The sequence below is a fragment of the Physeter macrocephalus genome, chromosome 14, assembly GCF_002837175.3.
Source record: "Physeter macrocephalus isolate SW-GA chromosome 14, ASM283717v5, whole genome shotgun sequence".
Taxonomy (NCBI): domain Eukaryota; kingdom Metazoa; phylum Chordata; class Mammalia; order Artiodactyla; family Physeteridae; genus Physeter; species Physeter macrocephalus.
In genome coordinates this window covers 1,291,012-1,313,875 of record NC_041227.1, presented here as the reverse complement: position 1 = coordinate 1,313,875, position 22,864 = coordinate 1,291,012, and the positions used below count along the sequence as shown (strand labels likewise).

Genomic DNA, 22,864 nt, shown 5'->3' with positions numbered 1-22,864 from the left:
CCTGCATTGCTTTCCCCAAAGAACGATTTTCCCTTCTTAATAAGCACGTTGCATTTTCAGACACGCCCCTTGGAGGACTGGCACCCGTTTCTAAAGAGCCATCTTTTTCCGTAGCAAAGGGGAAACTTCCCTTGGCCGCAGCCCCACCGGGCAGCTCTTGGGTCTGGGCACAGCCGGACGCGGGGCCCCGGCTGCCCTGAGGGATTGAGCTGGGGCGGGCGGCTTGCAGGAGGCCGTGGTGACGTGCCACGGAAAGGGTCTGTGGGATGGACGTGTGCCTGCTGAGGGCCGCGGATACCCTGCTGACCGACGGCTGCCAGACTCGGAAAACCAGGGCGACGGGGGGCCGCCGGGGTCACCACCCTGACACCCTCCGCGGGGAGGCACAGGCGGGGTGGCTGCTTCTGCTTTCAGGTGTGAGCGCTGCAGGGCTGCCCGGGGATGCTTTGGGCCTCCCTGTTCCACGTCTGGAGCGAGGCCATGGGGTAAGGGCTTTAAGTGGGCAGGAGAAGGGATGCTGCGGAAATAGTTCTGGATCAAAAAAACGCCAGTCGAGGGGACCCTGGGTGTCTTCTCCCTTCTCCGGTGGTCCAGGACAGAGCCCAGCGGGGGCTCAGTAGACACTTCCCGCGGACAGAGGGGACGGTGCAGGCTGGAGGGGCTATGGCACCCCTCCCCCACGCCCCGGACGTCTGCTTTAGCTTGAAAGATGTGGGAAGTGAGGTGCGGGCGGCCAGGCAGCGCAGATGAAGTGGCCTTTCTTTCCGTCCTGTCGTCTGATAAGCGGCCTGTGGCTGCCCACTCCCACCAGCCTCCCCGGTCCATCCGGTTGTTTATGGCTGCCGGGCAGCGCCTTGAGCCGGGCTGGCTGCAGGAAGGGGGGTGCCCGGCGGCTATATTAAGGCTCCAGGTCCTGACGGCTTCCGGGACCCGGAGGGGCGCTGGGGAGAAAGGCTTAAATTGAGCAGCTCTGCCTAAAGCTCCTCAGGCCCAGAGGTAGAGGCTCACCCTCCCTCATCCTGGGCGCGTCCTTAAACAGGATGAAAACGGAGGCCGAGTTCCCTTCTCCCTTCCCTCTCTGCCAAACCCTCTCCCTCGGGACCTGTCTTCGCGGGCAGGGCATCCGGCCCCTTGTCCACCCTGCCTGTCTGCCCGTCGCACTGTGGGCACCTCTAGGAAGACTCCTTGGGTTGGTCAGGGCGCTGCTGGGGCCCCGCGCCTTGTGTCACCTCCCTGAGCCGGGTGTTACTTCTCAGGGGCCTGGGTTTCTCTCGTAGGGAAGAGGGAGACTGGTGCCCCCCTCGGAGGGAAGAGCCGGGGATGCGCCCGGTGACACAGGGAGTGGCACCCGCCCGGTGACACAGGGAGTGGCACCCGCCCGGCGGACGGCCGTTCCCGCCGTGACTGCGGTAGTGGTCACGTGGCCACGTGGTCCTCGCCAGGTGCTCCTGGCCACCTCGTCTGTCCCTGTCCCTGTGGCTCCTCCCTCCGGGGCCTTTGCTTCCCCTCTGCGCCCCCTCCCACCCTCTCCCCTGGGTGCCTGAGAAGGGCTGGGCTGGTCTTGCCTTTGAGAGGTTCCGGGGGTGCCTGGTGGGGCGGCCCGCGGAGGCCACTGCCACTTGCTCAACGATTCAATAATTGGTCTCCCGCTCAGCTCGGGGCCCAGCGCCTCATCACGATCCCTGAGAGGGGTGAGAGGAGGCAGGATAAGGGGTGGGAAGGGGCTCTGCGCCCCCCGCTCCCCGAGCGGGGCGACCCTTTCTGTGTTTTTTTCCTCGTCTGTGGGTGGGCTCCCGGGAAGGCGGCCCCAGGCCTGTGGCGCGGAGACGAGATGGCAGCGGCCTCACCTCTGGCCCACCCGCCACGGGCGCCCACGGGCACAGCCCTTGCAGGCCCTTCAGTTCCCATCTCCCGTCCCGCCCGCTCTGGAGAGAGCTGGCTGTGCTCTGCTCCAGACCCCGTCCCCGAGGCATTTCCTCTGCCGCCTGGCCCCGGTCACGTGGCTCTCGGTGTGGCCGCCAAGGGCCCCGAGCGCCTGTGAACGTGCAGGTCCCCAGGTCCCGCCCGTCACCGATCTGACCCCCGGCCCTGAGTGTCTGCACTTTACTGGCCCCTCGGTTGTCCGGATCTGGGTGGTACGTGCCGCAGCCCTCCGTGTGGGAGGGGCTCCCCATCGGGCCCTCGATCACAGTTGGGACCAAGGCACAGAGGCTCGTGACTTCGTGGCGACAGCCAGATGGTGAGAGGGGCCGGTGCCCTCCGCACACGGGGCCCGATTCATGCCAAGGCACAGAGGCTCGTGACTTCGTGGCGACAGCCAGATGGTGAGAGGGGCCGGTGCCCTCCGCACACGCTTGTGCCCCCGCGTCCCCAGGGTTCGCCCAGCGCTGCCTGCTGTGCCCCGGCCAGAGGCAGGAGACCCACAGGGGGCCGCTGGGGCCACCACTGCCCAAATCTTGGCTTGCTCTGTGTCCCCTACCCCGGGCCAGGAGGGCAGTAGGGGGCAGGACAGGGACCTGACCCGAGTCTGCCTGACCCCGAAGTGATGGCTTCTCACAGTGTGGTTGCCAGGCTGGGACTTGCCCGCCCCACCCAGCGTCCCGCCCTCATGCTGGTGGCGGGACCTCGAAGCCACCCGGTGTTTACGGGCCTCGTCAGGTCCTACCGATGCCCTTGAGAGCTCCTGGCGTGACTCAGAGCGGCCAGTGAGGTCCAGCAGCCCGGCCCCCAGGGATGCGTTTCTAGGCGAGGCCGGGAACCCCACAGGTGATGGGAGAGGCCAGCAAGACCGAAATCTTTATTTTACATTTTTTTTCTTATGGCGGCATTTGTCTTAAAAAAAAAAAAAAAAGACAACAACACGTGGAAACTGAGCTGGTTGAATCTCGAGGTACAAGTTCAGGATGAAGGAACACATTCGGGAAGCCGCGACCAAGGAGGAGCATTTTGAAATGCGAAAGAGATGTTTTAAATAGGATGGCGCAGTGGCGGCTGGTTTAGATGGCTCACAAAATTGAAAAGATTTTTGAATCAAATTGGGAGTTGGCGGGGGGAAGCTTTCATTTGGAAGACTTTACATTAAAAAAAAAAAAGCCAGGTTTCTGGCTTCCGTGGAAAAATCAGAAGTTCTTGTCTGTGAAGGGCAGCAACGGGGCGGAGGGACGCTGTGGCCCTTCCGCAGGGCGTGCCACCCCCCCCCCCCCCCCCCCCCTGCCCCCCGGCTCCTCCCCCCCCCACAACACGTGGAAACTGAGCTGGTTGAATCTCGAGGTACAAGTTCAGGATGAAGGAACACATTCGGGAAGCCGCCACCAAGGAGGAGCATTTTGAAATGCGAAAGAGATGTTTTAAATAGGATGGCGCAGTGGCGGCTGGTTTAGATGGCTCACAAAATTGAAAAGATTTTTGAATCAAATTGGGAGTTGGCGGGGGGAAGCTTTCATTTGGAAGACTTTACATTAAAAAAAAAAAAGCCAGGTTTCTGGCTTCCGTGGAAAAATCAGAAGTTCTTGTCTGTGAAGGGCAGCAACGGGGCGGAGGGACGCTGTGGCCCTTCCGCAGGGCGTGCCACCCCCCCCCCCCACCCCGCCTCTGCCCTCAGGCTGTTAGCAGCCATTCATCAGTCCCCGTGGGCAGAGCTGCCCCTCCAGCCCGCCGCTGACTAATTTATCACCCAGCCCTGGGAGGGGACGGCTTTGTACGCGAAAGGGGGTGTTACTGATAATTCTGCTGGGGCAGGTCCCAGGTGAGCCAGGACCTGTGGTCACCCAACCACCAGCCCCGAGAGTGCCCGTGTGGGTCAGAGCTGGGCCCCGGGTACTCTGCCCATCAGAAATGGTTACAATCCACAGATCCAGTCAGAACAAGGCCCTTTACTGCCCCGTCTGGGAAAACGGTCCAAATAAATACAAGTCCACGATGACTACAATGTGAACGGCCTCCCCCTGGGGTGGCGTCCTGGTACAGTGCACGACCTGCACATCTGTCTCTGGCCGTCCCGTGCTCCGAGGAGGGCAAAGTCTCTGTGCCGTGGCTCTATGGTCGAACGTGGGAAATGGAGAACCCGAGGCCTGAGGAGGCCCCCCATCCGGCTGCCCTCCTCATCCCTGTTACCTGCCCGGCCTCAGTGATTTCACCTGTGATCCTGGTTTTACCACAGGAAGGTGGGGTTTTTCCAACGGCTGCAACCTGTAAACATGATGATGGCGAGCCTTGAGGACAGAAGTCAAGTGGGGGTGGGAGCCCCGGTCAGCCGTGGCTGGAGTGGCTGGTATGGTTCAGAGCCTTGCCCTACATTTGGGGGTCCCTTGCTGTCCGGGGAGGGGCTCGAGCCCTTCTCCCACCAGCCTTCCTCCTGCTCTGGGGCCCGACTGCCGTCTGCACAGAAGGTCTCCAGGTCTGGCTGGCTCCAGTCTCTTCCGGCGTCCGGCCTGGCGGTCTCTCTGCTGGGCTGGAGCGAAGAAGTAGCGAGGTGGGTCCTGGTGGGGGACCCGGGGACCTAGGCCAAGGCCAGCGCACACCAGGCCTCCTGGCGCAGGGTCCCGCCGAGGCCGGCCTGGGGGCCCAGGGCTGCAGAAGGCAAGGCAAAGTCCTCGGGCTCGAATTTGAACTCCACGTGGCTGGGGGTCAGGGTGTCGTCCACCTGAGTGGAGGCCTGCAGGGAGGACACGGCACGCGTGAGACTCTGGAACGGTGGCCGGCTCACTTGAGGTCGGGAGCCCTGTGACAGGGCGATTTGCCCTAAGGGGCCTCCTCAGCCCCAGGAATGGGGTGGGGACCCCTTACGAGGATCAACAGGGGCTCTCAGCCGGCGTCGGCCACGGGTCAGCTCCGGGCACGGCAGCCAGCTGCCGTGTCCAGCCCCAAGCTTCCGGCAGGGGCCTGTGGGGGCGCTGACCTGGCTGGGGTGCCAGGGGTCCCCCAGGAGGTGCCTGGGAGCCAGCTCTGGGCACCCCACCCCACCCTGACCTCCTTACCTGGGAGGTGACGGTGGGCCCGGGGCACGAAGGGGATGCCAGACTGGGCTCAGGTTTCAAAGTGGCCGCTGAGATCTCCAGGTCAGGGACAGAGGCCGGCGGGGAGGCTGTGGTGTTCCCTGCGGATCCTGGGAGGGAAGGCAGGGCGTTTACAGAAGCTGCCAGATCTGGTTGCCTTGGTCACGCGGGGGGTTGGAGGTGCTGGGTGTGGCTTCCTCCACCGGACCTCCTGCCCCACTGCTGGGTGAACTCCCGCCACCCCAGCCCCTCCCCAGACCAGACCATCCCAGGACAATGGCGGGTATTTGCACTTCAGGACGACAAGGCTTGCACCAAACATGTGACTCTCTAATGGTGGAATGTGAGATACTCAAAGTGATTCCATAGGGAGAAGGTGTGCCTCACTGGAGGGCCTGGGCTCCCTCTCGGCCTCCCACAGCCCCGGCCCACGAACCTGAGGAGCCTTTGGTCTTGGAGATGTTCTTCGGCTTCCGTTTCCGTGTCTGGATGCTCTCCTTCTTCATCGCCAGGGGCCGCGGTACCTGGTGGGGTTGACAGGAGGTGGACGGCTCCTCCCTGTTCGTGCTCACCCCTGGGGCCTCTTGCATGGCCACCTGCCCCGATCTCAGCCCGGCAGAGCTGGTCACTCCTGCGGCCCTGTTTGGGGAGCTGCTATCCCCGGGCTCGGCACTTTCCTCCAGGCCTGGTGGGGCGAAGCCCGTCCCACCCCAACCTCCGGGAGCCCGGGGGCCAGGAGGGCTCTGGGGGTGTCCAGCCTCTGCCCCCGGCTGAATGGCTGCGGGGAAGCCACAGTGATGCTCCAGCCTCTGTGAGCCCATCTGTACCACGGCCCTAACAGTAACACGTGGGCACGTGCGGGCGGTGGGGCCACGTGTGAGCGGGCGTGTACACGCTCGGCTCAGGCTCAGCCTCGTCCACACCCCTGCCCTGTTCCTCAGCCCCGTGTCGGGCCAGGGAGGGTCCCGCTCACCCCGTGCAGCTTCATGTAGAGCCCACAGGCGTTGCACACAGGTTCGCCGTCCACGTTGCGCCGCCAGAGCGTGGTGTTGGTGGTGTGGCAGTTGGTGCAGCAGAGACCGGCCCGGCGTGAGGAGGACTGTGGACAGGAGACTGGGCTGAGCAGGGCTCGGGGCTGCGGCCCCGCTGCTCGGCTCAGCGGGGCAGGTGCCCCTGGGCGGGGGGGATGGACGCTGGGCTCGGGGCTCGGGGCCGTGTGGGGCTGGGTGAGAAGGCCTTTGGGTGCTGAGGTCCTGAGGCCTGCCCGGGATTCCTCGGAGCCTCGACCTGGTGCCCCGCTAGCCCCGGGACAGGTCACGTCACCCTTCTGGGCCTCAGCTTCCCCATCAGTAAAATGGGGGTGACAGTGGACCTGCCACAGGCCTCTTGCGGGGTCAGGATCTCGTGAAGAGCCCAGCACGGACAGGCAGCTGGGTGTCTGTTGCGGCCTCTTTTTAACCAACGCTGGGCCTTAGCCCCGTATTTCTGTGGTGGAACAGCACCCCTAGGAGTCACAGGGCCGCCCTCGGGTCAGGCCCCGGGCTGAACATCCAGGGGGCCTGCTGGTTCCTCTGGGCCTTGCCTCCCAAGACTTGGGGCTCTGAGCCCACGCTCAGCTCAGCAGCTCTGCGCCGGGCTGTGGGCTGCGGGTCCCCGATGCCCACCCCTGCCTTGCTGCTCACATGCCTCATACTGGGGCAAGACGGCCCTTCCAGAACCTTCCAGAGGCCGACCTCCCAGGTCCGTATCCAGCCAGGGTCCCCAAACCTCCCTGCACGTGGGGGCCCGGCGGGACCCAGAGAGTGCTCACCCGGCAATCGGGGCCTAACGAGCCCGGGGGTCCAGGGGCTCTGCCGAGCTGGCTGGCTGGCTGGAGAGCAGCTGTCGGAGGCCTGACCCCGGTCCTCCCACCAGCTCAAGGTCCTCGAGCTCCCACCGCCCAGTCCCTCGCTCCCCGGCAAGGATTCTGCCTGACTCCCATTTCGGTGTGTGCACGGGGTCCTGTCCCCTGCAGTCTGGGAGCTCTAGACGCTCTCTGCTGCCCAGGGCCCCCCAAGGCACCTCAGGCCCAAAGCCCCTCCCTCCGCCCCCAGCACAGCCTGCAGGTGGCACACCCTTCCCCAGCCCCGTTCCCCCCAGACTTCGTCCTCGGGGGTCTGCCCTTTCCTCTCCCCAGCCCCTGCCCTCCGATGCCCTGAATCTGTCTGACCTTTTCCTTCATTTGCATGGCCCCTGCCTGGTCCAGTCCCCTGCCCCCTTGCCCCGACCACAGTGATGCAGGGTCTCTACCCCGACCTCCTCGTGGCAGCCGGGGTCAGACCAAGTCACATCCGCTACGGTGTTTCAGTGGCACCCCGGGGCACCAGGACAGAAGCCCGTGAGACCCCGCACTCAAAATCGTCCCAAGGACCTGTGTTCTCTCCTCAGTACTCTGCAGCCCAGGACCGAGCCAGAGGGCAACCAAAAGCAGGAGGGACGAAAGAAGCCACAAAAGGAATCTGTCCCGGGGTAGGGCTGAGCCGTTGGGGGCAGCCTCAGTTGCCCCGTCTGTCTGCCGTCCCTGGGGTCCTTCCTTCTGCACCGACCGAGCTGCCGGCCTTGCCGACTGTCTCCTGCCCACCCCCTTCCCCCAGGCTGTCAGCCGTTCAAGGGCACAGGCTCTCCCCGTGACTGGCCCGGGAGGGAGAGTGGGGCCCGCCTGGAGCCCCCCGCACCAGCCATTCCCAAGAAAACGCAGAGCTGGAAACGCCTCCTCGCCCTCCCCTCCCCCAGGCCCAGGCTGCCGTCAGAGGCTCCAGGGAATTCCTCCCTGTTTAATCTAAGGCTCGGCCTCTGGTCTCCAGGCAGGACTCTGCCCCAGGATCCGGGGCCAAAAGGGCCACAAGACAAGGAAGGGACGAGGCCTTGGAGGCTCCAGAGGGAGGGCAGGGCGGGAGCTCCCGGCCTGGCTGGGGAGACCCCATCCTCTGGCCGGCGGCCTCTAGGCCACGGCTGCGTGGCGCCTGATGTCCAGCCTGGCCCGCATCTCCAGGGGTCTCCCCAGGGATCCGAGGGGTGGGACCTGTGCACCTGCTGGAGTGGAGAGAGCTGGCAGCTGGCCCAGGCCCAGCAGAAGCGGAAGGGACGGACGGTGGGACACACTCTGAGGCAGGAGCCCTGGCCCTGGGGTCAAGCAGGCCCCCAGCTGGAGGGCCTCCCTGGGAAGACGGCGGCCACACCCTGATCTTGTCTAGAAAGCAGCTGCTTTTACTGGACACGGTTCGAGTCTCCCCCTCTCTGCTCCCTTCCCTCCCTTCCACCTGCCTCTTGGCTGACAGGAGCTGTGCTCACGTGGAGGCCCCCTGCTCTCCCGGAGCCCGCTCCCAGCCCTGCTGCCTGCCCCGGCCCAGGATCCCCTGACCCCCAGTCCATCCATCTTCCTAAGGTGGGAGGAGGCCTTGGGACCTCCCCAGGGTTCCCAGATTTAGCAAACAGACAGACAAACAGGATGCCCAGCTAGATGTCAATTTCAGATAAGCGGCCAATATTCTGTGTAAGTATGCCCCGTGCAACATTTGGGACATGTTTATTCTAAAACGCTATGCGTTGTTTATCTGCAATTCACATCTAACTGTGCATTCTGTATTTTATCTGGTGACCCTAACCTACCTTCTTGGGCCCCATCGTGGTCCCCAACTCCAGCTGTGCCTTCAGACCAAGGGGGGGACCATGGCCTGAGGCCCCTCCTCCCAATCCAGCTGGGACCCTCAGGGTCTTGGTGTTACCAACAGCTGCTCCCTTAGAGTTCACATTGCCATCTCACGTTCCCCCAAAATATCAGCCTCATCCCTGCAGAAATCCCAGGAATGCTGCCTCCTTGGCCGGCCGTCGGGCCGCTTCCTACCGAAACCCTCCCGCGAGGGTGTAAAGAGACCCACGCGAAGGCTGCACACACGTGGGCACGACCGCAGACACACGTGCACCCCAAGCGCCCCCCACGGTCGCCCGCGCATTGCCGAAGCAGCGGAGCTACACGCACCGCTGTGGGTCCTGGGGAGAAGCTACAGCAGCTGGACCGCGTGTAGGCAGGACACAAGCCCAGGTGGTGCGAACCCATCACCCAGACCCTGGGGGTGGAGGGGAATCTGGAAGCCACATTTGAACCTCTCTGCAGCGAGCATAAATTAAAATCGAGAAACTGGAAATTAGATTAAAATCAAGAGAATGGGAAAAAAGAGTGACCTTGAAAAAATTCTCGCAGTGCTTGCTCGTTTATCTTTTTCCATCCCCTCAGCTGCCTGCGTTTTATGGGGGGAACCGAGGCTCAGACAATGAGGGGCCAGAGGTGCGGGGGTGGTCCCGGAGGGGACACCTCTCTCGGCTGAACACACTCAGGGGCCACGTCCCCGGGGCTGTCCGCGCCCCCTGGACGCCCGGAGCCTCCCTGTTCTTCCTCGCTTGCGGTCGGGACAGACTCCCCGGCCCGGCCACTCTCAGGGCCCCTAACTGCCGGGCCTCTCCAGGTTTCGTTTTGTTTTTCTTTTTTGGTCTGTTCTTTTCAAAAGAAGTGCAACTTCAAAGCCAGCAGCAGAGCCAGCCTGAGCTCCAGGCTCCGCGAGCATCCGGACACCCAGGGGAATCGGCGGTGGGCGGCACAGAGCTGGGTGGGGGGCTGGCGGAGAGGCGGGGGCATGGGAGAGCAGAGGGCGGAGACGCGGCTGGGAAAGTAAAGGCTGCAGGTGGTGGAGCCGCAAAGATGCTCTGGTTTCAAACGGGTCCTCTGGACGCTCTTGGCAGGGGAGATGCGGGGACCCTTAACCTGATGGAGGGTGGGAGCCCGGCGTTGCTCGGGGCAAAGCGTGCTGAGGACAAAAGTCTGTGAGGCGGGCTGCGCAGGAAGGAGCACCCGGGGCGGTGAGCCTTCGAGGGATGCTGGGCCCTCCGTGGCACCGGCCACGTCCCGGAGCTGGCGTCAGAACCAGCCTCGGGCTAACGGGCCTGCCGTCCGCAGACCCTGGCTGCCGGGCTCCGACGTTTTGGGGTCAGGCTGGGCCGAGGGGCGCTCGTAGAGCCCCTGGCCGCAGGGACAGGACTACCTTCCCTGCTCGTCTACGCTGATGGAAGCCTCGGGTCAAAGGTGTAACACCCCAGCCTATGACCAAGGATGCACACGGGAGGCAAAGGGTAAAAAAGGGCTTCCCTGGTGGCGCAGTGGTTGAGAGCCCGCCTGCCGACGCAGGGGACGCGGGCTCGTGCCCCGGTCCGGGAGGATCCCACGTGCCGCGGAGCGGCTGGGCCCGTGAGCCGTGGCCGCTGGGCCTGCGCGTCCGGAGCCTGCGCTCCGCAACGGGAGAGGCCGCGGCGGTGAGAGGCCCGCGTACCGCAAAAAAAAAAAAAAAAAAAAAAAAAAAAGGGTAAAAATGACACGGGTTCCTACCGGGAGGGGGGCGCACACCTGTTATCGTCACGTTCCTGTGTCCTTGGTGACAAGTTTCTAGGACATTTGGAATCATTTGAAAGAAGGGGAGGATCAGTACTCCCTGGAGAGGCCCCTCCTGGGGCATCACTTGTGCCCACACGCGAGGGAGAGGGAGGCACTGGAGCGGGGGCAAGTCTGGGGCGACCGGCCCAGCCCCCGTGGCCAGGAGCACACGGCCCGGGCTCTGCTCTCAGGACTTCAAGAATCTCAGGGTTTTCACAGCGAGCCTGGCCCTGCCAGGACCAGCCACTGGGCAAGCCGCGGGGCCGCCCGCCCTGAGTGACAGGTGGGCACCCCGCAGCCAGTCAGAGGAACCCCCTAGGATCCTGCTCAGGGAGAGACGGGGAGCAGAGGGGCCCTCAGAAAGCCCCCGGGCCCAGCCCCACTAGGCAAACGCTTCCTGGGCGTGTTCTACAGTCAGATCCACGTGGGCCTGGACTCAGGGGTGACCGGGGCCAGGCCGACCCCGAGGCCTCGGGGAGACAAGCATCGCGCAGGGATCCCTCACCCTGGGGGCCCCCCAAAGCTAAATATCCCATGTCCTCAGACTATGAAACGGGCCTCGCCGGGCCAAGTGGCCGACCCCGGCCCTCCCACACCGGCCACGGCCGTCCAAGTGCTCTGCACACGCCGTCTAACTGACCTTCCCAGCAGGCAAGGGGGCAGTCCCTGAATTCATCTCGCGGGGGCCTGGGCAAGAAGACCCAGGGCAGGGGCAGGGGCTCAGCCTGAGCGGGGCGCTCGTGGGAGCCTGAGGCCACAGTCCTGGTCCGAGCCCAGGGCTGCCTGCCAGCGGGCTGCACGCCCAGGGAAGTCACTCAGCGTCTCGGAGCCCCGGGTGGGCATCCGGCTGATGTGACGGTAGACGCCTCAGGGTGGCGATGGTGGCCCTGGCCCGCCCACCCCCCAAGTCAGGAATTTTCTGTTGGGAGTTGAGCCCCGCGAGGGGTGTGGGTAGAGGCAGGGAGCCCCGCATCTCCCGTTCAGCAGTGCATCCTGGGCACCCAGTTCAGGGCTTGGCCCGGGGACAGTGCAGGGAGCCAGAGGAGGGGACCGGCCTGCTGCTCGGGGTCAGGTCTGGGTCGCACACAGCCCCCAGGACCCTGTTCCTTGGCCTCAGTTTCCCCTTCCCTGAGGCCACACCAGACGGCAGGCCGGTGCAGCACGCCTGCGGTTGGGGGCGTGATCACGGGGGCAGAGATGAGACTTGGGGTGATGCGGACTCTGAGGCGCCCCCCTTCCTCTGAGAGGCAGCGCGTGGGTCGGGGGAGGTTGGGGGACCCGCAGAGCCCCAAACGCCAGGCCAGATCAGGCAGGAAGAAAAACAGCGGCCGCCCTCAAGCTGCCCGACCGAGTCAGTCCTGCATCCTGCTCGCCCAGTTCGGGGCCTCAAAGCGCCTGGCCCCGGCGCTGCCATAGCCGGGCCTTCGAATTTCCAGTAAAGGCCAGCACCCGACAGCCCCGTGGCCCGGACCAGCAGCCATGGCACGGCCATCCCACAGCATCAGCCCCGGAAAGCCCTTCCACACCCCTCGGGGCCCGACACACCAGAACCAGCCGCCTGGCCCTACAGGGCTCACACCAGCATCAGCCCAGAAACACAACCCTGCCCGGACCCGGAAGCGGGAGCCACCGCGGCCTCACTGACGGCACAGCTGGCCGACATCGGCACAGCTGGCCGACATCGGCGGGCCCTGCCACTTATTTGCAAAATTACCTGAGCATCAAAATTTGCCTGTGAAATGGCAGAGGACAAAGGAACGTGAAACCTTTATGCTGCTTCTGGGACTCTGCCCTGCCGGGGGCAGAAGTCGAGCTCCCAGTCCCTCACTCGCTCCCCAGCCATTCGGCAGAAGAAACCAAAAGTGAAAACAAGTTTCGGCCAGGGAGCAACCACGGACCCGGTCTCGGCCCGTCCTCGCAGCGTCAGAGGCAGCGGGCCCAGGGTCCCCCCCGCCCCCCGTAACATTCAACGTCCGCCAACAAAGCCCGCATTCAGCAGCCACGTTCCCCTCCAGTCCCCTCCCTGGGGTCAGGTCACCTTGCCCCTCTGCGCCCCCTGACCCGGCCAGCCCAAAGCCCCTTGGAGCCACGGAGCTGAGCCCGCAGCGGGGGCAGAGGGATCCGCCGCCCAGGAGGTTCCGGGCCGAGCTCGGGACAGCCGAGTTCTTCTGGGAGACCCCGCCGACGCTGCGGGCGCGTGGCCCCCAGCCCGGGGGGGCCCATGACAGTGGACCCGGCGCTGCCACCCCGCCCGGGCCTCCTGGGGCTCCACTGGTGCCCCCTCCTGCCCCGTGGCTGCCACAGCACTCACCAGGCGCTTCTGCGGCCGCGTGAGGGGCCGGTTGACGCCGTTCATCTTGTGGTAGAGACCGCAGGCGTTGCACAGGTAGTGGCCGGTGCCGTCCCGGCGCCACAGCGGCGTGGACAGGGCCCCGCAGTTGACACACTCGCGCCCCTCGCCGGGGAACTCCTCCAGGAGGTCGGCCGCTGCGGGAAGGCGGGCGGCTGCCGGGTGAGGCTCTGCCCCTTCCTGGGAGCCGCATGTCCGCAGCACCTTCTCCTTCCCTTCCTTTTTTGTGCCTTTATTTTATTTTGCTTCAGAATCTACTTTATCTAACTTTCCCTTTTAGGTTTAAGTCTACATACGGTGAAGCTCGTGCCAGGTCTCAATCAGTCCTCGGGGCTGCTTTCAAAGGTGTGGGGGGGGGTGAATAAAGCCAGCCTCGGGGCGGGTGACAGGGAACCGCCCCACTCTGAACAGGATCCAGCACCAGCACTGGTAATTTTGATCCGCTGGGGAGGCAGGAGCGTGACACCGGCAGAGGACGAGGGCCTCGTCCTCTGCAAAGTGGGTCGATCTGGAGGGCGGGCAGCGGCAGGGAGGCCGAATCGGATTGCGGGATCCCACGAGGACCGCGGCGCCTTCACCGTCAGCTTTCGCGGTCTCGGCACTGTCCTCCCACCTGAGCTGCTGGGGCGAGGACTCCTGGCCCCCTCCAGACCTGGCCAGGCGCTGGAGACGCTCGGGCGCCGGGTGGGGGCGGGGCGGGGATCAATCATCGCCTGGCCAGGGGTGGGCGCCAGGCGCGGGGCGCCCTGGCGGCCCTGGATCCCGCTTCCTGCGCTGAGAAGGTGGGGGCGGGCTCTAGGCTAAAAGACTGGGCAGCACAAAAAGGCGTGGCCCTCCGCTTTGAGGGTGGGGTGAGAAAGAGTCGGTGGCGCCCTCGACTCAGGAGGGAGGGAGGGATGGAGAGCAACTCTCCGCTTTAAGGGCCTGGAGTCCGATGACGAGAGCGGCTGCAACTGGGTCTCAAATCAGAAGACATAAACTTTCTAGAGCAGAGATGAGTGTGGTGGTTTACTTAGATAAACCGGTATTTTGAGCTTTAAAAAATAATCATTTCCAAAACTTTTCATAAAAATGTTTAAGACGTGGGCTCTAGAAGGCACAATCCCAGAATACTGGGTTTGGATGAAGGAAAAGTAGAAACACAGAGGTGTGTAAACAGAAACTCAGGACGCTGCGTTCCGTGCGGGTTTACAGGCCCCGGGGGTTCTGGGCCCGCCCCATGCTGGTGTCGGACCCGGCTGGGAAAGCCCTGCCTCTGGGTTGTGCCTGTCGTAGGGTGCGGGTTTGCACCCCAGTACGGCCAGCACCCAGGACCCCAGTCAGTGGAGCCACCTCCCAGTCCCGCACTCACCGAAAGCGGCTCTGTGGCCCGGGAGGCCAGCCGGGCGGCCCTGTAGGCTGCGCAGGACGCTGCCGTCCGAGGGTCCAGAGGTCCAAGGCGGGGCCACCTCGGTGCTCACGTAGGCCGGGTACGCGGCGGGGTACGAGGAGCCCACGGGCCGCCCGAGCGGGGCCGGGTACTGCTCGCGAGCCAGCATCGCGCCTGGAAAGGCGCCGCCGTCCCGGGCCCCTGCGCCGCCGCCGCCGCCAGGTCCCGGGGTGCTGTGCGCAAAGGGGAAGGCGGTGGCCCCGGGCGGCGGGGCGGCCGGCGGGTGCGGGCTGCCGGAGCCGAACGCCGACGAGTCCGCCGCGGCTGCCTGCGCCCAGCCGGGGTGCCCGGCGATCGCGGGAGCCCGCGGGCCCGGCTCACACGCCGGCAGGTAGGGCAGCATGGAGGGGACGCGCGCCGGCGGCACGAACACCGGGGAGCCGGCGCCCGCGGTGTGCAGAAAGGCCCCCGAATCCGCGTAGGCGGCCTGGCTGGGGCTCGGGGCCAGCGCCAGGCTCTGGTACATCTTCCCTGGCGCGGCCTTGACCTGCAGGGAAGAGGGACGGGTGTCGAGGTCACGGCCGCGGTGCCCCGCAGGCGCTGTCGCTCAGGCCGCGCTCCTGGCTCCCCAGCCCGGCGGTTCTGGGGGCGGCTCCTGGAGCCCGCGGGGACGGACGGCAGGGGGCGGGGGCGGCTCGGAGCGGCTCATGGGGCATCCCGGGTGCAGCGGAAACGTCGAGCTCACCTCCTCCACAGCCGGGGCTTCGGAGGTTCCCGGGCGGGCACGGTGGGCGCTGAGAAGGAGAAACCCGGCAGGTCCGCGGGACGCAGGGTCCGGGCGCCGGGAGAAGGCGCCGGGCTGCGGAGGGGCGCGCGGCCAGGCCCGGCTGGTCGTGAGGACCGGAGGGCGCGGAGGGCGCGGGCGCGGCCGGCGGCGACCGGCGGGCTGCAGACTGGGAGTCGGGGTCCGCGCGGTGCCGCAGGGAATCCCGGTGCCCCGGCCGCCCCGCCCCGCCCCGGCCCGCCCCCGCCGCACCACCCCTTCCCTCCCGGGGCCCTCCCCTCGGGGTCAGCGCCGGGGCTGCGTCCGCGCTGCCACGTGACCGGATCAGGCTGGGCGCGCGGGGCTCCGCGGGAAAGGCGACTGGAAGCACGGCGCGGGGCGCCCAACGCCGGGTGCCGGCCAACGCAGGCGGCAGGAACCGGCCAAGTGCTGGGTGCCCCGGAGTAGTCCCGGCGCGAAGACTTCTCTAAATTTGTTCGGGTTTTTCGCAGATCCACAGCCCTCCCTCCGCGAGTCCCAGGCTTCCGCCAAGGCTGGCTTAGCGTCTGGTGCCGTCTGTGGATGAGGCCGTGAACCTGGCCTCGCCATCACGGACACAGTGGTAGAGACCCCCCCATGCGCCCCTGGTCTGGGGCCCAGAGCAGGGCTCCTGCTTCCAAAGGGACTGCTTGGCTCCGTTTCCCTGAACTCAAACCGCTGTACCATGGCCACTGCCCCCGCGAAGTCCAGCGGGAGTCTCACGGTTTCCTCAGTTTCTTACCAAGCAGGGCAACTGCCGCGCTCATTCCCAGCTGGGGGGGCCCGGGTTGGGTGGGAAGTCTCCATCTGGATGCACTTCCTTTCCACGAGGTCCCTGCCCAGCTTCTTGCCTCCACTCCTAGGTGGGCCTTTCGCTTTGGGGGAATTCCCAAAGGGTCTCCTCCGGGCACCAGAAATGTGGGACGGGTGGGTCTGGAGGTGGCTCCTGGCACCCCCTGGGTGGGCCCGATGGTGCCAGCACCTTGGTGAAACGGGCCACCTGAGCAGCTTCGCTGACTGATGACCCAAGCCTCCCCACAGAGCCAGCAGAGAGCAGGCGCTGGGCGACCAGCCTTGGCGGGAGCAGGGCTCACCAGAGGAACCTTGGCTGCTGTGCTGGGGGCAATGATTGCTTTTCGTTGGCAGAAATGGGCCGTCCCTGGAGCCCCTTCTCGTAGGTCCAGGGACGCTGACTGGGGCCAGGGCGACTCCACGAGTGCCAGGGCGCTTTCCCCTTGCGGAGGGCTGGGGAGGCCTGGCACTCGCTCCAGCACCAGACTGTAATTCGGGGTGCACATCGGGCCACCCGGGGCCCGAATGTGGCAGGCAAGGCCCCCCCTCTCACCCTGGGCTGGGGACCCCATGGAAGTTTCCAGGCGGGCTCTGGACTCTTCACAAGCCTTGGCAGCGTGCCATCGGGAGGGGGAGTAGGAGTCTTAAGTATCCCCTTTACCCACGGCTCCCAGGCCCTCCCCTGCCATCAGGGCCCCGGGTCCACGCTGCCGCGATGGTCTCCCATGGTACCTGCTCCCCTCGGGGGTCCGGAGCGGCCCCTCCCCGCCCTACCCCCTGCAGACCCCGCCAGTGGATCTCGGCTTTCTCTCTTTCGCAGTGGGCGGGGCCCCGGGAGAGCAGAGAGAGGTCCCCGAGAGCTCAGGGTCCTGGAACCTCTGTGTGCCACGGGCCCCTGCGCGCTCAGACTGCGGTCTCACCAGCGAGGTCCGTCAGCAGAACCGGCGCCGAGACCGCGGCACCGCGAAGTCGGCGGAACCCGTGCTGCCTCCGCGGTCCTCAGAGCCCAGGGTACGGAGAGTCTGAATGACACTGGAAGATGCCCCGCCAGCACCAGGGGTGAGGAGAAGTGTAAAAGGGGAGTCTCAGCTCGATGGGGGTTGAGACACCCCTCCACTCAAAAAAAAAAAAGATCCAAGGAAAAATGGAAGATCCACAGCAAACCTGGGACCCTGTTGGGGCTGTGGGGGAGGGGAGGGGGAGGGGCTTGTGTTTTTTGCTTGGCATAAATCCGGTAAAGTCCTGAATAGGAGACCCAACGTCAGGTGGGTGCTGTGCCTTGCCCTGTGATGTTTCCGTTTGATTCTCACACCAGTCGTATGAGATACAGAATGTTGTTATAATTCCTGTTACAAATGGGGAAACAAGGCACAGAGAGGTTAGCTAACCTGCCCAAGGTCACACAGCTAGTAAACGAGGTAATTAAAACAAGCTAAGAATGCAAAATGTACATAAGGAGGCAATCTCTGGTGACTTTTTCCGTGTTAACAAATCTCTAAAATGGACGTGTGTTTTTTAAAAAATAATTAAAAGGCTGAGACTATTTCCTGAGGTGGGGGTTGGGTGGCAGAAGCTGGCCCTAAATCCCTGGTCTCTCCGGAAGGAGATTTACTCTTTGAAGGCTCCTCCCAGGCTGGACCAGATGAAGGGCCGTCTGCTGGGTGTGCAGGGCTGTGCTGTCACTTGGTGGGTCTCAATGTGCAGCTGCCTCCCCAGGTGGGATGTGAGCTCACGGCCCTGGAGCAGTCGAAACAGAGGCTGCTGGTGGTATTTCCCTATCCCACCAGGCTGGACACCCTGCTGATGCTTGCCAGCCTTGGGGTGCAGTGACGGGGTGGGAGGGGCACTGGTTGTCTGTGACAGCATCTGGGCCCCTTCACGATCCCTGCTGCTTGAACCAAAAAGAGAGGCATCTGGGCTTCCCTGGTGGCGCAGTGGTTGAGAATCCGCCTGCCAATGCAGGGGACACGGGTTCGAGCCCTGGTCTGGGAAGATCCCACGTGCTGTGGAGCAGCTGGGCCCGTAAGCCACAATTACTGAGCCTGCACGTCTGGAGCCTGTGCTCTGCAACAAGAGAGGCCGCGATAGTGAGAGGCCCACGCGCCGCGATGAAGAGTGGCCCCCGCTTGCCGCAACTAGAGAGAGCCCTCACACAGAAACGGAGACCCGACGCAGCCATAAATAAATATATGAATTAAAAAAAAAAAAAAAAGGCATCTAAGCTGAAACTACAAAGCCAAGTTTCCTCCCCACCCACCTGCACCTTGCCCAGCCTCCCTTACCGCCCAAGTCACCTTCTAATGCTAAAGGACCTGTCTTCCTCCTTCTGTGCAACTGCCCCTGCCAGGCTTGCTGGGCCCCCCGGGAGGGAGCCTGGTGTCCCAGTCCACCAGGACCTCAGTCCCTGCCAGCCCATCCAGCTGCAAGCCTACCTCTCCCCTAGGCCTTGGCCCGTACTGCTCCCCAACTTGGAGGACCCTTCCTTTGCCCTTTTCTCTACTTGCTGAACTCCTACACATCCTTCAGTGCCCAGCTTGCAAGTCCCCTCCTGTCTGTGGCCTTCCTGATAAGTTGCTCTCTCCCTTCCCTCCTACCTCATCATGTTTTGTGGTTGTGTGTTCCTGCCCTGCCTCCCCACCAGACCCCGAGCCTCGTGGGAAGCTCTGGGGAAGCAGGTCAGAGCATGAACTCGAAGCAGTCCAACCTCCTTCGGGCTCCGCTTTGCCATCTCAAGCTGTGTGTGAACTTGGGTGAGCTGCTTTTCTCTCTGTATCGCCGTTCATCTGTAAAGTGGGGGTGACACTAGTGCCTGCCCCTCACACTGGCTTGGGGAGCAGTTAGTGGGCTGGGCACTCAGCGGGCACTGGGCAGATGCTGAGGGGAGGCCAAGTGAGGGGAGCAGAGGGCTGGGGCCCCAGGAGCTCAACTGCAGCTAGGTGGGGGCCCTGAGAGCAGGGCTACTGGGATGGGTGAGAGAGGCACGGGAAGAAGGGATCCCTGCCCCAGAGGTCAGCCGTGGGTGACCCCTGCTCGTCTCCCCCAGGCTTCCCTCTCTTGGGACCTGGCCAGGGCTGCCCTGGGGGATGCGTCTGTGAGGTGGGGACCCTACCCCAGCCCCGGGGAGATAAGAGGGTTGGCTTGTTAACCCCCCGGTGACCAGGCAGAGCTGAGATCCATGATTCGAGGCCTGTGAGGGGCTGCCTGCGGGGGCCTTGGGGAAAGTGGCGGCCAGGGCCCTAGTGGCTGGGGGCAGGCTCTCACAGCTGGTCTCGGGGTGTCATTTACCCAGCGGCTGCCTCCTCCCAGCCCCCGAGCTTGGGAACCCCTAACTCAGATGCAGGTATGGATGGAAAAGAACAGACCTCATCTGGGGGATAAGGAAGGGTCGGGGCCTCTGGACCAGCTCCCAAGAGGGACCCAGCCCTCTCCTTGGACGCCTCAGGGCAGTCCCAGAGGCGCCTGCCCCCTGGCAGGAAAGGCCCCATCAGGCTCCCTGCTATGCACACGCTGACCTGTGGCCACTGGGGGCTGTGAGCTCTGGGAGGTAGAGCGTCTGTCCAGCCCCAGGGAGGGGTGCAGTGCCCGGGAACCAGCCCCTTAGGGCAGGGCTGTCTGGGTCACCGCAGCCCCGGGGCCCGCCCTTCCTGTAGTGGGGGCCTGGGAAAGGGGGCCCTGGCTGGCTGTGTCGGGAGAGGCCTGGGGTGGGGACGGGCTGCGAGGTCAGAGGGAGGTCTGCGTCCTCCCCAGGTGTACGGGTAAGCCCGTGTGCCCTCTGTGCTGGGCCGGGAAAAGCCAGTTCAAAGCCCCCTCCCCTGCCTGCTGTCCCCGGCGGGGACCCCTCTTCCCCTAGGCTCCACCCTCGCAGGGCTGTGTGACCCGGAGTGTCTGCCGACCCCTGAGCCTCGGGACCTGCTGCCCCTGGGGGAGATGAGGTGGGGTCCAGGTGGAGGGTTCCAGAACCTCTCTGACACCAACCGGAACTGCAGAACTCAGCCAGGCGAGGGAGGTTGGGGTGGGTGCCCTCCGGGGATACAAGTGGGAGGGGCTGAGGGGGATGGGCCCGGATGTGGCGCCCTGCAGGTGTACGAGTCACTGTGCACGCGTAGGTGTGTGTACCTCTCCTGCAGGGACCACCGAGCTCCAGAGCCCAAGGCCGGCCTCGGCCCACCTGCCCCTCTGGCCGGTGACTGAGCCTGGAGCTGGGGCGAGGGGCAGCGACGGCCAGGGGGAGGAGCCCCTGAGCTGTGGCTGCTTTGGTCACCGTCATTGTCACCATCGTCCCTTGGTATTTCCCGAGGGTCCCTCACGTGCCTGGCCGAGCCCAGGAGCTTCTGTTTTAACTCCTTTAAAGCTCAGCGCCGTCTGGTGAGCTGGGGCGACCCCTGTGAGCTGTCACACCCATTTTATAGATGAGAGAACCAGGGCCAGGGCCTGGCAGAGGCTGAGGTCTGGAACCCCACTCCCGGCACTCTTGGGCCATGCTCTGCTCTGCTCTGTGGCCTCTTCTCAGCCCTGCTGCCTGCCTGCTCCTCGGGCCGCTGCCCCCCGCCGCGGTCCGTGACTTCCCGGTCTAGGTCCTGCAGCCCTTAGAGGGTCTGTGCGATGGGGTGGGGGCATCATCGCCCACCCTGCCCCCAGGCTTGGTGAAAGGGAGATGCTGGGCCTCACCAGCAGCCCGCACTGTGGATGACCCAGCCGGGCCTCGAGCCGGCTGCCCAGAAAAGGGGAGCAGGAAACTGAAACAGAGTTCGCGGGTGCCGTATCGTTTATGTAACCGAGCCTGGTTTCAAAGGCCCTCCCGGCAGGCCCTCGCGGCCAGGTCACCAGACAGCCCTCGTAGAGAGGGGTCCTCCGGGGAGGGACTCGGGCGACTTTGTTCTCGGGGAGGCGTAATCACGCGCAAGCGGGTTCATCTCTCCGCTGGTTGGCGGGAACGTGCGTGTGACTGCAGTGTTGGCAAATGTCCTGTCACAGGCCCGGGAGCTCCCCGCAGAGGGGGGGCGTGGAGCCACAGTGCAGACAAAGGGAGAGGGGGATGGCCGCTGACCGCCGGGGAGGGGAGTGATGCGGGGGCCTCCGGCGCCCCCTGCCCCCTGGGCCTGAGCTCGAGTGAGGACGGACAGATGGACGGACGGCTGGTTGAGGCAGCCCCTCCCGTCTATTAGCTGTAAGTTACTTCACCTCGAGTGACATCACCCTGGGTGCCTGGTAAGCAGGCTGGGGCCTGGGGTCGTAAAACAGCCTGACACCAATGCCGGCCTCGGGGATGGACGGCTGCCCCGTCAGATCCGCCGCCGGCCCCTCCTTGAGCGAGGTCGTGAGGGTGCTGGGCCCTCCGTGACCGTGGGTCCCTGACCTTGCCAGGGAAGATGAGAATGACGACCAGACGTTGGTGTGGAATTGCAGTGCTTGGCTGCTACGTGGTGCCCAGCCACGGCCCCCACCCGGTGGCTCCCTGGCCCGTGACATTCCCACAGCAGGGGGCTTCTCACTCGTCCTTCCGGGATCTCAGTTTTGCCCCCAGCGGCTCAGGATTCAGGATCGTTGTTTATCTCCCCCCACCCCATAGGGCTCATACCCTCTGGTGGGCAAACACCACCCCCCTCCACGTCCCGCTGGACGGTGCTACGGGCGTTGGGAATGCATGGCGTGCTGAAACCACGTGGTAGAAGTAAGGAGCGGCCCAGGTGGTTGGAGTTTCAGAAGATTAGCCTGCAACTCTGTCCCCGGCGGCCCAGGGCCTGCCGTCCTGGGTGAGGGCACAGGCCCGGCCCTGCCCCTGCCCCTCGCGGCTCACAGTGGGGTGGCGAGCAGGGGCGTGTGGGACACACTCTGGTGGCCTGGAGAGTCCTGGCTGGTCAGGGTGGCCAGGAGGAACGTGCTGTGCAGCAGTCCGTGGGCTGTTGAGGGGCTTTCCTGGGTACCAGGGCGCCGCACCCCCTGTTCCCACGTCCACACGAGGTGCCGGTGGACGGCAGGAGCCACGGCGCCAGCGTCCACAATCACAGCGCCTTTGCGGCGAGCTGAACGGGCCGCCAGGAGCCCAGCTGCACCTCCTGCGGGGAAGGCAGCTCTGATCCCCTTCTCCGGAGGCTCAGAGTGTGGGACTAACTGGCCTCCCCAAGGTCACACAGGTGGGAGGTGCAGGGTCGGGGCCTCACGGTGTCCTTCAGCTCCGGCGGTGTGTGTGTGGTGTGTGCAGAGCCCCGCTGAGGCCACCGCTGGGGCGGGCCGGGCTCTCGGGGCTGGGCCTGAGCATCTGGGCCGTGTTGCCGGGGAGGGGCCGCTGCTCCCCTGAGGAAGAGCCTGGCTGCCCCGCCCGGCAGGCTGGGCGGTGCTACAGTCAACAAGCACAGTTTGGACTCCAGTGCCCAGTTCCCACCAGCCGCTGCCCCCTTCTCCGGGCAGGCTCTGAACCTGCACGGGGGGGCCCTCTGGTCAGGTCGGCTGGCCAGACGTGGCGCCCGGGTCCCAGGGCAGGCGGGGACGGTGGGACGAGAGGGGAATGCGCTCTTGGCATCACTCAGCACCTCTGAAGGCCCCCGGGAGGTGTCCTTCCCCTCACCCGCTCACCTACTCTCTGTCTGCTTGTCCAGCTGCCCCGGCCCAGCGGTTCCAGGTCCTCCTTGCAGCTGTACCTGATTGGGAGCAAAGGTGCGGTTTGAGGTTGTCGCTCCCTTTGTTTAATCTAGTTGTTTGGTTGTGCTGGGTCTTAGCTGCGGCAGGCGGGCTCCTTAGTTGTGGTACGTGGGCTCCTTAGTTGCGACATGCGAACTCTTAGTTGCAGCATGTGGTGTCTAGTTCCCTGGCCAAGGAAGGGACCCGGGCCGCCTGCATTGGGAGTGCGGAGTCTTACCCACTGGACCGCCAGGGAAGCCCCCGGTCACTGCCTTTCTTTCCTTCCAGTGCTGCTCGCTGACTTCACCTTTGATCGCCACTTCTGTTGGTGTGGAGCATACCGACTGACGCCGGCCGAGTGGCTGAGTATCCGGCGCCCAGACCCAGGACGCAGCCGGGCCAGCCCTCACGTCCCCAGGTCCCATGGCCACCCGCCTTGTCGCTCCGGGGTCCTCTGTCCCCAGTGCCCTCCCCAGAG

At 64.8% G+C, this 22,864-nt stretch overlaps 1 protein-coding gene across 1 annotated transcript; it reads right to left on the bottom strand.

Moving 5' to 3' along the window:
- Positions 1-4,421: 4,421 nt before the first annotated feature.
- Positions 4,422-14,700, bottom strand: GATA5 (GATA binding protein 5). The gene is made up of 6 exons (XM_024128242.3): positions 14,157-14,700; positions 12,767-12,942; positions 5,968-6,093; positions 5,431-5,518; positions 4,977-5,104; positions 4,422-4,654 (listed from the first exon to the last, which is right to left on the bottom strand). The coding sequence occupies exons 1-6, from the start codon at positions 14,698-14,700 to the stop codon at positions 4,499-4,501; spliced, it is 1,218 nt and encodes a 405-aa protein (XP_023984010.1). The 3' UTR covers positions 4,422-4,498.
- Between the last annotated feature and the right edge of the window lie 8,164 nt (positions 14,701-22,864).

Excerpts from the sequence above, each read along its gene's own strand:
- GATA5 (XM_024128242.3), bottom strand. The coding sequence starts at position 14,700 with ATGTACCAGAGCCTGGCGCTGGCCCCGAGCCCCAGCCAGGCCGCCTAC. Across the intron at positions 12,943-14,156 it reads GGGCCACAGAGCCGCTTTCG|CGGCCGACCTCCTGGAGGAG; the intron begins GTGAGTGCGGGA and ends GCCTTCCCGCAG. Across the intron at positions 4,655-4,976 it reads GGCCCACCGTCACCTCCCAG|GCCTCCACTCAGGTGGACGA; the intron begins GTAAGGAGGTCA and ends TCCTCCCTGCAG.